The sequence below is a fragment of the Ovis aries genome, chromosome 11 (genome assembly GCF_016772045.2).
Source record: "Ovis aries strain OAR_USU_Benz2616 breed Rambouillet chromosome 11, ARS-UI_Ramb_v3.0, whole genome shotgun sequence".
Lineage (NCBI taxonomy): Eukaryota > Metazoa > Chordata > Mammalia > Artiodactyla > Bovidae > Ovis > Ovis aries.
Genome location: NC_056064.1, coordinates 27,534,934 through 27,548,633, shown reverse-complemented (window position 1 = coordinate 27,548,633; position 13,700 = coordinate 27,534,934). Strand labels below are relative to the sequence as shown.

The following is a 13,700-nucleotide window of genomic DNA, read 5'->3' as shown; positions in this document are numbered from 1 at the left end:
TCTGCTATCCACGGCCCTGCTCAGCAGGGTGCCCAGTGTTGTAGCCAATAGGGGTGGGCAGAAGGAAGAAACTGTTGGCTGATAAAGATCTGGGGGCCCTCCCTCTAACTTTCCTGAGGCCTTGGCTCAGGCTGGACTGGCTCCCCCACCCCGAAGTTTCCTCCATCCAAGGCCTCTTCTACCCGCCCTCTCAGGGGCAGGCCCAGCACCCTGCCTATTGTCCCTCCCTGCCAGCTCCCAGAGGGCCCGCAGCCCAGACGCCTGCTCACTGGCCCTGGAGCACAGCCCCACCCCAGCCTGCCAGGCTTCTGTCCTGCACCCGACCTGGTGCCACCCCCACCCCCGTCCAGGGCAGCAGCTTCGCCAGCCTCTGGGTCCCTGCTTCACCTCTCCACCTAGGAAGTCTGACCTTTCCACTCCTGTCTGTGTCTGACTTTTCCTGCCGGGCTTGGGCCCCCCTGTGGCCCCCCTCACTGTGTCTGTGATTGAGCCCGCTTCCTGCCTCCTGAAGAGCAACCATGGCCACCTACAAAGTCAGGGTGGCCACAGGCACCGACTTCTTATCGGGAACCATGGACTCCATCTCTCTGATCATCGTGGGGACTCAGGGAGAGAGCCATAAGCAGCTGCTGAACCACTTTGGAAGAGATTTTGCAACTGGTGCGGTGAGTGTGTGTGTGTGTGTGTGTGTGTGTGTGTGTGTGTGTGTGTGTGTGAGTGTGCCTGGGGAGAAAGGGGATGGATGGAGGGGTACCGGGCTCTGAAAGCGTTGGGGCTCCAAGGTGGCTCGGAGGCCCTCACCCAAGACCTGGCTCCCAGCCTTCTTCCACCCCCTCCCCACTCCCCGTCACCTCTCATTCCTTTGCCATCATCTCTCATTCTGCCCACTGCTCTTTTCTCACCTCTCTTCCTCTCTTCTTCCTCTCTCTCTCTGTCATCACTCACCCCACATCCCTCACCTCTCAACCCTCTCCCAGTTGTTTCATCTCTTCTTTCCAGTCTCTTTCCACCCCCTCTTCCCTCATCCCTTTCCTGTTTCCTCTCTCACACTCTTCCTCATGCCTCCCTCTCCCGTTCTTACTCACCCTTCCTGAATTAATGCACTATCGACCAGGGGATTTTTTGCAAAATAAGATCCATGGCCAGTGATTTGTTATGTAAGTGAATACTGAACCATCTCTGGTAAATAATGTTCAGGTAACAAAAGACTTATTAATGTGCCTTTGGTCAATAAGTTGTTAAGCTTCAGCATCACTGGCTTAAATTTCCACTGGATTCTCTGTGTCATACAAAGCATCAGACCAGCCTGTCCAGCAGGGACTCTTCTGCTCTGTGATGAAAGGCCCTCTGCTGGGCCTTCAGCCTAATTTTGAGTCAGGTCCAGCCACCTGCTGCTGTGTGACCTTAGTAGGTCACTCTATCTTTGTAGACATTTCTGAATCTCCACATCTTCACTGATAAGTGGGAGGAAACGGGGGGCTGGTTGGACCACTTCTGCCCACTCTTAAGGATGTAGGAGGCTTGGGGGGCTCTATATAGACCCCTTATACACCAGTCCCTGGGGGTCTTCATGGCTCCTGCAGCCTCAGGTGGCTGGGGAGGAGGAAGTGGGAGAAGGGGATTTCAGGAGCAGAGGATGGAGAGAGGGAGGGCCTGGAGTCCTGCCCAGGTGGGGTCAGGCACGTGGGAGGTACAGAGACCCCAACAATCAGGTCATCCTGGTCTAGGGAGGTGAACATCGCCCAGCATGAGTGGGGCCTGGGTGAGGGGGCAGGCAGGTAGGAGGCTGGCCTGCTCAGCTGACCCTGTGCCCGCCCAGGTGGACGACTACACTGTCCAGTGTCAGCAGGACCTGGGGGACCTCATCATCGTCCGCCTGTACAAGGAGCGCTACTCCTTCTTCCCCAAGAACCCCTGGTACTGCAAATACGTGCAGGTCTGTGCGCCCAATGGCCGCATCTACCACTTCCCCGCCTACCAGTGGATGGATGGCTATGAGACCCTGGCGCTCCGAGAGGCTACAGGTAAGTCCTCACTGTCTCCATCCCATACGATGAAGCCCCTCGCTCTGGCCTGGCCACCCCAGCGTGGCCACCCCAGGCTCCCAGCCAGCCAGCCAAGTGCCAGCCTGACAGGGGCACCAGGCACACCTGTCATTCTCCCACACCAGCCATGGTCCATGTTGCTCTGCTGGGCCCAGCTCAAGGCTGCGGCCTGGAGGAACGAGGCAGGGGGCGCTACTCTCTGGACCCCAGGGTCTGACTGCAGACAGCATTCTCAGAGTGGGCTCTCCATTATCTCTACAGTCCTCCCCTCAATGCCCACAGGAAGCCTGGCTACTCTCAGACCTCAGGACTCTGATCGGATGCCCTATGTACACCAAGCAGCAGGCGCTGCTGCTCTGAAGACTCCCTGTTACCCCCTCAGGGTGCTGTTACTGTAACAGGATGCCTTGTTACTCTGATAGGATCTCCCATGATTCTGCCTGCTGCCTTGTTATTTTCTGAAGAAGCCCTGATGGTTCAACAGGCCTCCAAGGCCCTGCAACAGGAGGTCTTGTACCTTCTCACGATGCCCTGGATTTCTAATTGAGCATTTCTTAGACTGATGGGATGTTCCGTGGCTCCAATGGGCTTCCAATCACTCCAAAAGGACACCTTATTTCTCTCAAAGGACTCACTGCTCACTCCACCCCCTATTCAGTGAGGCTCCTTTGCGTCCAATCCAAGGCCCTGTTACTCATATCGACTGTCAAGAGTTCTTTGAGGTGTCCAGTTAAGGCCACCCCAGCTGTTTTCCCAGCCACTAGATTGCTGCTATGGAAAAGGGACAGGACCTGAGGGCCCAAGTCCCTTGCATCCATCCTTATATCCACCCTTGTGTGGCTGCTCCAAGGAGACTGCAATCTTGTCCTCTTTTGGTCCCCTCTCTCAACCAGCCATGCTCCTCTGGCCTCCTCCGAGGAAGATGAGAGGGGAGACAGGGCTGAGGGAGCCCCAGGGTGGGGAGCTCCTCCTCTCAGAGGCTGACCACCCCTCTTCCTTCTCTCATTTCCCCATGGCCAAGTCCTTGCCCTGGGAGCAGGGGGTCAGGGCCTGAGCTGGGGAAAGGAGAGACAGGGGCAGAGGGAAGCAGGCCTGGCCAGGTGGGGCTGATAAGAGAGGGCCTCACAGAGGACGCAGAGCATCTTCCCACAGTGATAGGTCTGAGTGGCATGGAAACGGGACAGGCAGGGTGATGCTGGGAGGCGGGCACGAATGGGGTTGGGTGGGGCAGCTGCCATGAAATACCAGGGCAGGGAGACTTGAATGACCGGCTGGGACCTTCAAGGATGAAGGCTCCCACCCCAGGGATGAAACTGAACTGTGTCTATGGGTCGCATGACTCCAGATGGCATTGTTCACCCGGAGTGCAATGTGAGCTGAGGCAGATAGAAGGAGAAGGAAGGTGGCCTGTGAAGGAAAATGATAGGGAGGCAGCGACAGGCACCTGCCAGCCTGGGACTACCAGGCAGGATGTGAGTGTCAGCTTCACCACTTGCTGGGCATAAGGACTCATTTCCAAGTTCTTCTAAGCCTCAGTGTCCTCATCTGTCAAACTGGGCTGACAGCAGAACCTACTTCATGGGGTTGATGTGAGAAGCCAATGTTATTTCTGAAATTTTCCTTTTAACATGTTTGGACTGAGGTTGACTGCAAGGAACTGAAACTAGGGAAAGTGAAACTACAGTTAAAGGGACTTCCTGTATGTATTTACGCAAATGTATCTTCATATATGTATATATTCTTTGTACACTCACACATACCATATGTTACATGATACACCTGCCAGGGTAACTGCAAATATGTCCAATGTTTCTGCAAGCCAAAACTGAGTAGTTTCAGAGTGATTTAAATCAAGACTCTATGCAACCTCAGGTAAATTTAGATCAGGTTTGGTTGGCCAAGAAGTGTGTACCTATTTGTGGAAAAAATAATAATAAAAAACAAAAACTTGATTTCTGGACCTTTTGGAATTGTGGAGATCAGACTGTGGGTCTATAATAGTCATCTGCCTCATAATTCAAACTGTTCTTGTGCAAATTAAATTATTGACATAAGTATTTAGAAGGGCTTCCCAGGTGGTTCAGACAGTAAAGAATCCACAGGCAATGCAGGAGACCCAGGAGACTTGGGTTTGATCCCTGGGTCGAGAAGATGCCCCAGAGAAGGAAATGGCAATCCACTCCAGTATACTTGCCTGGGAAATCCCATGGAGAGAGGAGCCCGGTGGGCCCCAGTCCATGAAGTTGCAGAGTCGGACATGACTGAGCAACTAACACAATATTTAGAAAGTGCCTGGTAGCCAGTAAGTTCTAAATAACTGTTAGGTATTCATGTTCCAGGAGTTCTAGAAGAGGGACTTCCCTGCATCAGAGCCCCTGGAAGGCTAGAGCAAGGACAGGGAAGGGTGGTCCATAATCCTTTTGATCCTTTCATCTGAGTTTCTGGGAGAAGACACACCCTCTCTCTCCCAGGGTAAGCCTTCCCCACCCTTGGCCCTGTCCCACCTCCCCACAGTGCTGGCCTTGAGGACAGAAGCTGAATTCTGATCCCCGAAGTGGGCAGGGGCAGGCCTTGAGCCTCCTCCTTGGTCTCCCTACAGGAAAGACAGCAGCAGATGACACACTCCCGATCCTTCTGGAACACCGAAAGGAGGAGCTCAGAGCCAAGCAGGACTTCTACCAGTGAGGGGGTTGGGGGGCAGGGGCTGCGGGAAGTCACGGGGCCAGTGGTGGCTGTGCCCTGGGATGGTGCGTGGCCATCAGGACCGACCAGCTCGGCTTCTGTTTGCAGCTGGAGAGTCTTTGTTCCTGGCCTGCCCAACTACGTACACATCCCCAGCTACCGCCCTCCTGCCCGGAGAAACCCCAACCGGCCGGAGTAAGGACTTGGGGCTACCCAAGGGCCCCTCCCATGGCTGACACCTGCTCTCTGCCCCCTCACTGTGTCCTGGACCCCAGATGCCCAGCCCTGCCCTCCTCCCTACAGGTGGAATGGCTACATCCCGGGGTTCCCGATTCTCATAAACTTTAAGGCCACCAAGTTCCTGGACTTAAATCTGCGCTACTCCTTCACCAAGACAGCCTCCTTCTTCTTCCGCCTGAGCCCCATGTGAGTGTGTGTGAGGGGCGGGGTGTGAGGGCTTTTGTAGACTGTCCCGCTCCACGCCCACCACAGCATGGCCAGGAGGGCAGCGGGAGCCGGAAAGAGAGGGTTCGGGAACCTTAGAGGCGACACTCAGCGACCTAGACATAGGAAGGCCTTGAGCTGTGCCACGGGGCGACCCTGAGACCCCCGCCCCCGCCAGACTCAGGGACTCAAGAGACCCTGGGGGTGGGGGCGGGGCAGCTCTACCGCCGTCCCAGGGGCACTGGACCCCATCTCTGACGGCCTCCCCCTCGAATCCCCTGTCCTAGGGCACTGGGGTTCAAACTCCGCGGCCTGGTGGACAGCAAACGGTCCTGGAAGAGACTGAAGGATATTAAGAAAATTTTCCCTGGCAATAAATCTGTCGTCTTCGGTATGGGAACGAGAACGGGGAAGCGGGGCGAGATCGGGCCCCAGGTGCTCGAGCCGCGGGCGGGAGGCAGGATCCCCGCGTGGGATGTGGCGAGGGAGCCGCACAGAGAACCGGAGGCCGGAATTCGCACAGGCGAGCGCGCCCTCTGGCGGCTCCTCGGAAAACGCCGCCCGGCGCCCCTCTGGCGGCTCAACCGGAGGCCGAGGCCTGGAGCTTGATTTTCCTCCCGAAATCTCGGTGGTCCATGGCCTTCCTCCCTCTCCTCGGGCCTCAGCTCTCGTCCTCTCTGACCCTGAGGGGGAGTGGGTGGCTTCGTGACGTCCCCGCGCTGTCCCCCCAGAGTACGTGGCTGAGCACTGGGCAGAGGACAGCTTCTTTGGGTACCAGTATCTCAATGGCATCAACCCAGGCCTGCTCTGCCGCTGCACGCGTATCCCGGACAAATTCCCGGTCACAGACGACATGGTGGCCCCCTTCCTGGGAGAGGGAACGTGCCTACAAGCGGAACTGGAGGTGAAGCCTGCTCTGGAATTGAGCCCCCCACAGCCTCCCTTCCTCCCTCTCTCCTGGCATCCCTGTCTCTCCCCACCTACTCCTCGGCAGACCCCCACCCCCTACCCCACTCCCCAACTCGGGTGCTGGCCAACCCCACACCTGGGGAGCCAGAGCACCCTGCACTCAAGGCGTGGGTCATGGGTACCACGTGTTGGGTGCCTACCTGTCCACTCATCACGGCTCCCCTCCAGAAGGGGAACATTTACCTGGCCGACTACCGCATCTTGGAGGGCATTCCTGCCGTTGAACTTAACGGCCAGAAGCAGTACCACTGCGCCCCACTCTGCCTGCTGCACTTTGGCCGGGAAGGGAACCTCCTGCCTATTGCCATCCAGGTGCCTGGGGTGCAGGCCTGGGGGTGGGTGCTGTGTGAATGTCGCCAGCGGGTGAGCCTCTGTGTGTACATGAAGAGATGTGTGATTGCGTGGGCTGGTGTGTGTACTTATATACTTCTATCTAGTGAGTTTTTGGTCAGTCGATCAGCCTGTGTGTGTGTATATGTGAACTTTATGTCCCTGTGCATGTACCTATTTGTGAAGGGTTGTGCCTGTGAGTGTGCACTATCTCTGTGTAGGCATGTGTGCCTGTGTGAGTCTATGTTCCTATGTGTGCATTTAAGAATACACCTATGTTTATGTATGTCCCTGTCTCTGTGTGTGGCTAGTGGTGAGCCTGGTGTATGGCTGTAAGCACCAGACTGAGTCTCCAAGGGTCCCTTCATGGGTACATCTTTGGGCTGCCACGTGTATGCCCATGCTGCATAAAGATGGGTCCCTGTGGGTGCACTCGTGTGTAAGCCCCAGTGTGTAGAGTGTGGGTACTGTGTCTATATGCACAGAAGTGACCAGGTAGGAATAAGCCTGTTTCTTTGACTCCATTCATCCATCTGCTTGATAAGTCAGTGCCTGCTGTGGCTTATCTGCTAGAAAAACTGTGCTAATCAGACTTAGCCGCTGCCTCGAGAGTGTGGCCTGGCTGGAAGGGAAACTGGGATGCTTTCTTCCCAGAGGTTTCCAGCAGGATCATGTCTGAATTAGTCATCCCCTGGGGTGGGAGTGGGGATCAGCCCAGCTCTGAGGCTCCTGGCTTGTTAGTGGAGCGGTACAGACTAGATTTCAATGAACCACTAACTCCTAGGGAGCTGGGTGCCCTTGTGCACTGCACAGCCTGCACAGCTGAATGTGGCGACTATGGGATTGAGGTAAGGATGGGTTTTCAGAGGAGGCAGACTTTGAGCTGGTTCTTGTAGAATGAGTGGGAGCTTTCAGGTAGAGGAAGGGATGGGGAAGGTAGCACAGGCAGAGGGAAGAGCAGGAGCAGATGTGAGAAGGGAGGGGAGGCCCTGGTGTGCTCAGAGGACCAGAGGGACTGGAGTGTAGGGGCTGGGGTTTTCACCCCCTGATCTCCCTTCTGCCTCCCTTGTGTAGTGGGGGCCCTCGTGTATGTGGGTCTCTGCTCTCACCTAACACTTTCTCCTTCCTCACCCCCAGCTCAGCCAGACCCCCGGGCCCGACTGCCCCATCTTCCTGCCCAGTGACTCCGAGTGGGACTGGCTGCTGGCCAAGACGTGGGTGCGCTATGCTGAGTTCTACTGCCACGAGGGCATCTCTCACTTGCTGGAGACCCACCTCATCGCTGAGGCCTTCTGCCTGGCCATGCTGAGGCAGCTACCCATGTGCCACCCCCTCTACAAGGTATGGGCTTGGGCCAAGGGGCCTGTATGAAACATTGCTGCCCTCAGTCATTCCCAGAAAGCTGCCTGGTTTGCTCAGCAGTCAGAAGGACTCCAGCTAGACTTGGGGAAGCAGCTTGGAGGGCTGTTGAGGGGTTTGATGTTGCAGAAACAAGGGGTGCTGACATTCTGTGGGGGATGACTTCAGCCTTCTCTCATCATCTTCCTTGCTCCCCCCAACAGCTCCTCATCCCCCATACCCGATACACCATCCAGATCAACAGCATCGGGCGGGCTGTCCTCCTTAATGAAGGGGGGCTCTCTGCCAGGGTAAGACTTCTTTCTCCAACCCCACAAGACATGTGTTTCCCTTCTGGCCTTTGCAGTTTGACTAAAGCTGAACTTCCCAGCTGCCTTTACATCATGAGTGGGCACGGAGGGAGGGGACCAGTTAAGACGGGTGCTGTGTCTGCTAGGCTCCAGAGGCCGAGTTGGGTGTGCTGGTCCGGAGTGAGAGGATCCCTAGACAGTGTGCACCAAGGTCTGCCTGGTCCCTAACAGAGCATGTCCCTGGGCCTGGCCGGCTTTGCTGAGGCGATGGTGCGGGCTCTGTCGGAGATCAACTACGACAACCTCTATCTCCCTGATGACTTCGTGAGACGTGGGGTTCAGGACCTGCCAGGGTATTATTACCGTGAGGACAGCCTGGCAGTGTGGGATGCACTGGAGAGGTGAGGTCAGGGCAGCAGTGGGTGGCAGTTGAGGTGGACACACCCTGGGATGTTAGAGGCGGTCTGGGGAGATTTTAAGGACCAGGGGTGCCATCCTGGGGCTTGGGGATAAGGTCTGGAATGTGTGTGGGGATCACACATGTGTTCACATTCTGGGTGGGGCCTCTGAGGCCTGATGGCCCCCTTCTTTGCTTTGGCCCCAGCCTGCCTCTGCTTGCCAGACCCTGTCTGGGCTCTGAGCTGCCTATGGACCTCATCTGATCCTTACTGGGACCACTCTGAGTGTTTTCTGACCTTGCCCTGCCGCTCCTCTTGCTACCTCTGCCCACCCACGGGCCTGGGGCTGCTCTGGGTCAGCCGATGCTGGGGCATCCTAAGGGAGGTGGGAGAACCATGGTGAGGGAAGGCACTGGGGGTTCAGACTAAGGTTCTGTCCCCTGGTCAGGTATGTGACAGAGATCATCACCTACTATTACCCGTGTGACGCTGCTGTGGAAGGTGACCTGGAATTGCAGTCCTGGGTGCAGGAGATATTCAAGGAGTGCCTACTAGGGCGTGAGAGTTCAGGTATGGGCCTGACCCCCAGCAGGGACCCAGGGCTGGGCTGGAGCTAGTCTCACTTTGGGCTGAAGGAGGCCAAAGAGAGCCCTAGGATTCAACAGAGCTCTTCGCTGGCTGCTGGAGCAGTGGTATCTCAGAGAGGTTGGGGAGGAAAGCCTGACTAGCTGGGGGTCCCTGTCTGAGCTCAGGGGCTGTGGGTCATCTTGGTAGATACCTGGAGAGATTCCAGTCTCTTGCTTCAGGGGAAAAAAAAAAAACCTTTGTGGGCTGAGAAATGGGGCATGAGTTCCAACAGGTCAGGCCAGTGTGTGCTGGAGGCGGGGGAGCTGCCGAGGAGCAGGCAGGCTTCAGGAGAGAGAGGGGATGGGAAGCGAATCCTGAAGATGTGCCACTTGGGCACCCACTCAACAAGTATTTAGTGAGCACCTAAGACGTGGTGAACAGTGTACTGGTTACTGGGAAGGCCAAAGAGAATGAGACCCTGAAGGCGCTGTCCTTGAGCTGATCAGTCTCTAGGGGTAGCCACTCATTGTAAAGGCGCAGGTGTAAGACTGGTGCAGTTTGTGGGGAAGCCAGGGAGGGGCTGTAGGAACCCAGCGTGGGCCAGGGGAACCTACCCCAGCTTGGGGAGGGCTGGCAGGTAGAGAGTGAGGGGTGGGTAGCAGCAAGCTAAGATCTAGCTAAGATTTGTACAATGGGAGGTCAGCCAGGTGATGACAGAGGTGGGGTTGGAGAGTCCTGACTTGGGAGCTGCATGTGGAAAGACCTGAAAGCCAGACTGAGCAGAGTTAGTTCTGGGACTGCTGATAAGTCCCTGCAGCTGGGGTTCTGGGGCGGGGGGAGTGGGGCAGCCTCCTGTGAGATGAGGCTGAAGCCAGGAGCAAGGGCTGAGTGCAGCCCGATTAAGGAATCTGGAATTCCTCCGCATTCAGAGGGAGCTGTCGAGGGTGTCTGGGGAGATGAAACGTCCACAGTAGGATGTCAGACTGCACTGGCGGTCAGGGAATAGTTTGGGAAGCTGCTATGGTGTCCGGGAGGGAGATGACAGGGACCTGCCCTGGGAGGGGGCTCTGGGGATGAAGAGGATGCCAGAGCTAGCTGGGAGACAGAAATGACAGGACTTGCTGACTGGTTTGGGTTTGTCAGTGGGGGCTGAGTGGTGGGAGGGAGGAGCCAAGGGTGACCCCTGGGTTTTGGGCTCTTGAAACTAGGTGGATGGTGTGTATCATTCTTTGAGCTAGGGGCTTTGAAGGAGAAGCAGTTGAGGGAGGAAGATGACGGGTCTGGTTTGAATGTGTTGGGCTTTTGGAACCTGGGTTCACCATGGCAACTAGAGCTAGGTGCTCAGATGGGGTACAGGAAAGAGAAGGGAGCTTGGAGAAGCCCCTGAGGACATTTGGCCAAGGCCCAGTTGAACCCCACCTTGGGGGTGAGGGTGGGTTGTGGCCAAACAAGGGCCAAACAGGCAGGTTAGGGGCAGCCTGGAGCAGCTGTAAGAACAGGGTGATCTGGGCTTGGCCATGCCATCTGTGAGCCAGCCAGGACCTGGGCAGCACTAACGTGGCCTGGGCCTGCCCGCACCTGCCCTACCCCCCAGGCTTCCCCACGTGCTTGCGAACTGTGTCTGAGCTGATCCGATATGTCACGATTGTCATCTACACCTGCTCTGCAAAACACGCAGCTGTCAACACAGGGCAGGTACCTCGACTCACCAGCCTCTGCCCCAGGCCCAGACTTGACCTTTATCCCAGCCCCAATGTCTGAACTCTGCCTCAGCCATAATCCCCAGTCTGGCCCAGATCTGTCTCAACCAGAGTCCCCAGTTCAATCCCCGCCTCCATCGACACCCGAGGGTCTCGGGGTGCCCTCTGACCCAGAAGCCCCTCTATTCCACCTCCAGTTGGAGTTCACCGCCTGGATGCCCAACTTCCCCTCATCCATGCGGAACCCACCAATACAGGCCAAGGGGCTGACCACGCTGGAGAGCTTTCTTGACACGTTGCCGGACATCAAGACCACATGCATCACCCTACTGGTGCTTTGGACACTCAGTCGGGAGCCCGACGACAAGGTGCCCTGGGCCTGGGGGTGCAGGTGGGGGTGGGGAACCTCTGAGCAGAGGCAGGAGGCTGGGGGGCTGGGAGCCCAACGAGAAGGGGGTGTCAAGGGCAAGAGGCAGGGAGGAAGGCTGCTGAAGGGGAAGAATCAAAGGGGTGGGGAGGGGTGGGGCTCTGTTCCAGCCTCCTGGTTCTGTGCCCGCAGCGGCCCCTGGGCCACTTCCCGGACATCCACTTTGTGGAGGAGGCCCCGAGGAGGAGCATAGAGATGCTCCGCCAGCGCCTGGCCCAGATCTCACACAACATCCGCCAACGCAACAAGTGTCTCCCCATCCCCTACTACTACCTGGACCCCGTGCTGATCGAGAACAGCATTTCTATTTAGTTTGGCCCCTCTCCAGTCACCTTTCCTGTCCTGCACCCGCCTGTTTTCCAATAAAATCACTTCAAACACAAGCCCGGGGGCTGTCTCTGTGTTTACTATGGGTGCATGCCGGGGCTGGGGCGTGCCGTGCTCACAAGGCAATGCTGTTCCCACCAAAGCCTGGTCCAGGTACACGCAAATGGCAGCGCCCGGCCCCGGTTTTACTCCTGGATGTCCCGTGAGATCTGGGCCAGGTGGCTGTGGAAGACAGAAGTCTTCTTCCTCGGGGCCTCCTCAGTGAAGTGCTTATCAGGGTAGGTGCCCAGGTACCGCTGGGAATGGCAGGAGAGAAGGCTGGAGCTCCTGACCCGTAAGCCTTGGCCCCATTTTTCAACCAAAAGCTATTCTGATCCACTTGGAGTCCCCTGGGACCCAGGCCACCAGAAAATTCACCCAAGGACACAGACCACCACCCAAGCCCCACTCACCTACCTAAGAACCCAGACCACCCAAGACCCATTCAACTTGAAACAACCCCACCATCCAGTCTAGGCAAAAGCCCACCCTCCATCCAGCCTACTCAGACCTCCCAAGCCATGAGCCCTTTGAAACCCAGACCACTCTAAGTTCCACTTACTAGGAACCCCTGCCACCCTAAACCACACCCCCCAGAACTACATCACTCCAGGCCCTGCCCCCCAGAAGCCCAATCTGTTCGGTGCATCCTCCAAGTAATGCAGTGTCCCCAGCAGCCTTTCTTCACCCCACTCACTCTCCCGGAACCTGAGACCCCAGCCCACCCCACCCCACCCTGGACCTTACAGTATCCTTGGTTTCATCGCTGACACTCCAGAAGAGCTCAAGGGAGTGGCACGTGACGTTGACCTCAGGGAGTGAAGCCATCAGGCTTGTCAGGCTCTGGCCTTTGGAGGTAGGCAGGGGGAGCCGGATGGTACTGGGAGAATTGGGCATCCAGTCACCGAAACCAAACTGACCCCCTAGACTCAGTAGGCACAAGGCTGCCAGGACTCCTGCTAGGCCCACATCCCCCATGACCTGGCTTGTCCCCTGCAAAGTCCCCCCTCACCTGACCAGTATTGACAGCAGTGTGTTGGGCTGAGCAGCTGAAGATGGTCATGGAGAGAAACTCAGTCAGGTCGGCACAGCTGTCCAGGCTGGAAGGCACCCCTGGATGGGGACGCAGAGGCAGCAGAGTTGAAACGCGGGGTCTGCTGTCCTGGGAAAGTGGGGTCCTGAGGGTGGCAGGCAGGGGTGAACACCTCATCTGAGCTCACGCAGCTAAGAGATCCCCTCTGGAAGAGCTCCCTGACCCAGGCCTGCAGCTCCAAGTCCTTGCTCACAGCGTGGTTGTTGGGGTAGTAGATGCCAACAATGGGAGGGGGGCAGAAGTACGTGGTGACACAGTTGGGAGCCTGTGCTGCCCCAGGGTGGGGGTTGGAAGAGGCCACTGAAACCAGCTGCCCTAACAGGAGGAAACTGAGGCCCGAGAAGGAAAACGGGCAACTTCACATTCAAGCCTGGAGGCTTTGGTCTCTGGCTGACTACCAAGATTTTTGGTTTCTTTTTAAAGTTGAATCCGTGGCCAACATTTAAATATTAGAAAATGACTGGTCTCTCTCCCAAAAAATCTAAAGCTCTCGTTTTAGTCATAGCTGAGTCACCATTGTCCTCATCTGAGAAATGTGAGTAGCCGGCTAGCCAGTCTCTGTCCACCTTCTTTCCTGCTCACGGGCCTTGTAGGCTTCGGCATTCCAGTAGTCTAGGCCACATCAAACCACAAAGAAGGATTGGACCCCAGGCCTCTCTCTGTTGGGACAGGGATGCTGGCGTCCATGTCCCCCACTAGTTCTCAAAGGGCAGAGCAGGGCCTGCCCCACTCACCACAGCATCCACCCTCAGCCATGGCAGAGCGCACGAGCCATTGCTAAGAAGAGTTCTGACACGGGCACCTCCAGCTATGCAAATTCATTGTGAGGAGTCCCTGAGGACTTCAAGGGGAAGTGGGTATAAGCTGGGCTTGAGCAAGAGGCAGTGTTTGGATAGGGAGAGAGCGAGAATCAGGGTGTCTAGCCTCCCTAGGACTCATGTATGCTGAGCAGGAAAAGTGGAAGGCGGGGGTAAGACTCGAGGGAAGAGATGCCACGTGAAACTTTCCTTTCATGTGACAAAAAATGAAG

The 13,700-nt window shown here is 56.7% G+C and overlaps 1 protein-coding gene across 1 annotated transcript; it reads left to right on the top strand.

Annotated features, from left to right (window-relative positions):
- Positions 1–239: 239 nt before the first annotated feature.
- Positions 240–11,594, top strand: ALOX12B (arachidonate 12-lipoxygenase, 12R type). The gene is made up of 15 exons (XM_004012678.5): positions 240–665; positions 1,820–2,024; positions 4,645–4,726; positions 4,836–4,922; positions 5,031–5,153; positions 5,459–5,562; positions 5,903–6,075; positions 6,309–6,452; positions 7,608–7,811; positions 8,033–8,119; positions 8,351–8,520; positions 8,966–9,087; positions 10,679–10,779; positions 10,982–11,152; positions 11,344–11,594. The coding sequence occupies exons 1-15, from the start codon at positions 519–521 to the stop codon at positions 11,521–11,523; spliced, it is 2,100 nt and encodes a 699-aa protein (XP_004012727.2). The 5' UTR covers positions 240–518; the 3' UTR covers positions 11,524–11,594.
- Positions 11,595–13,700: the final 2,106 nt, after the last annotated feature.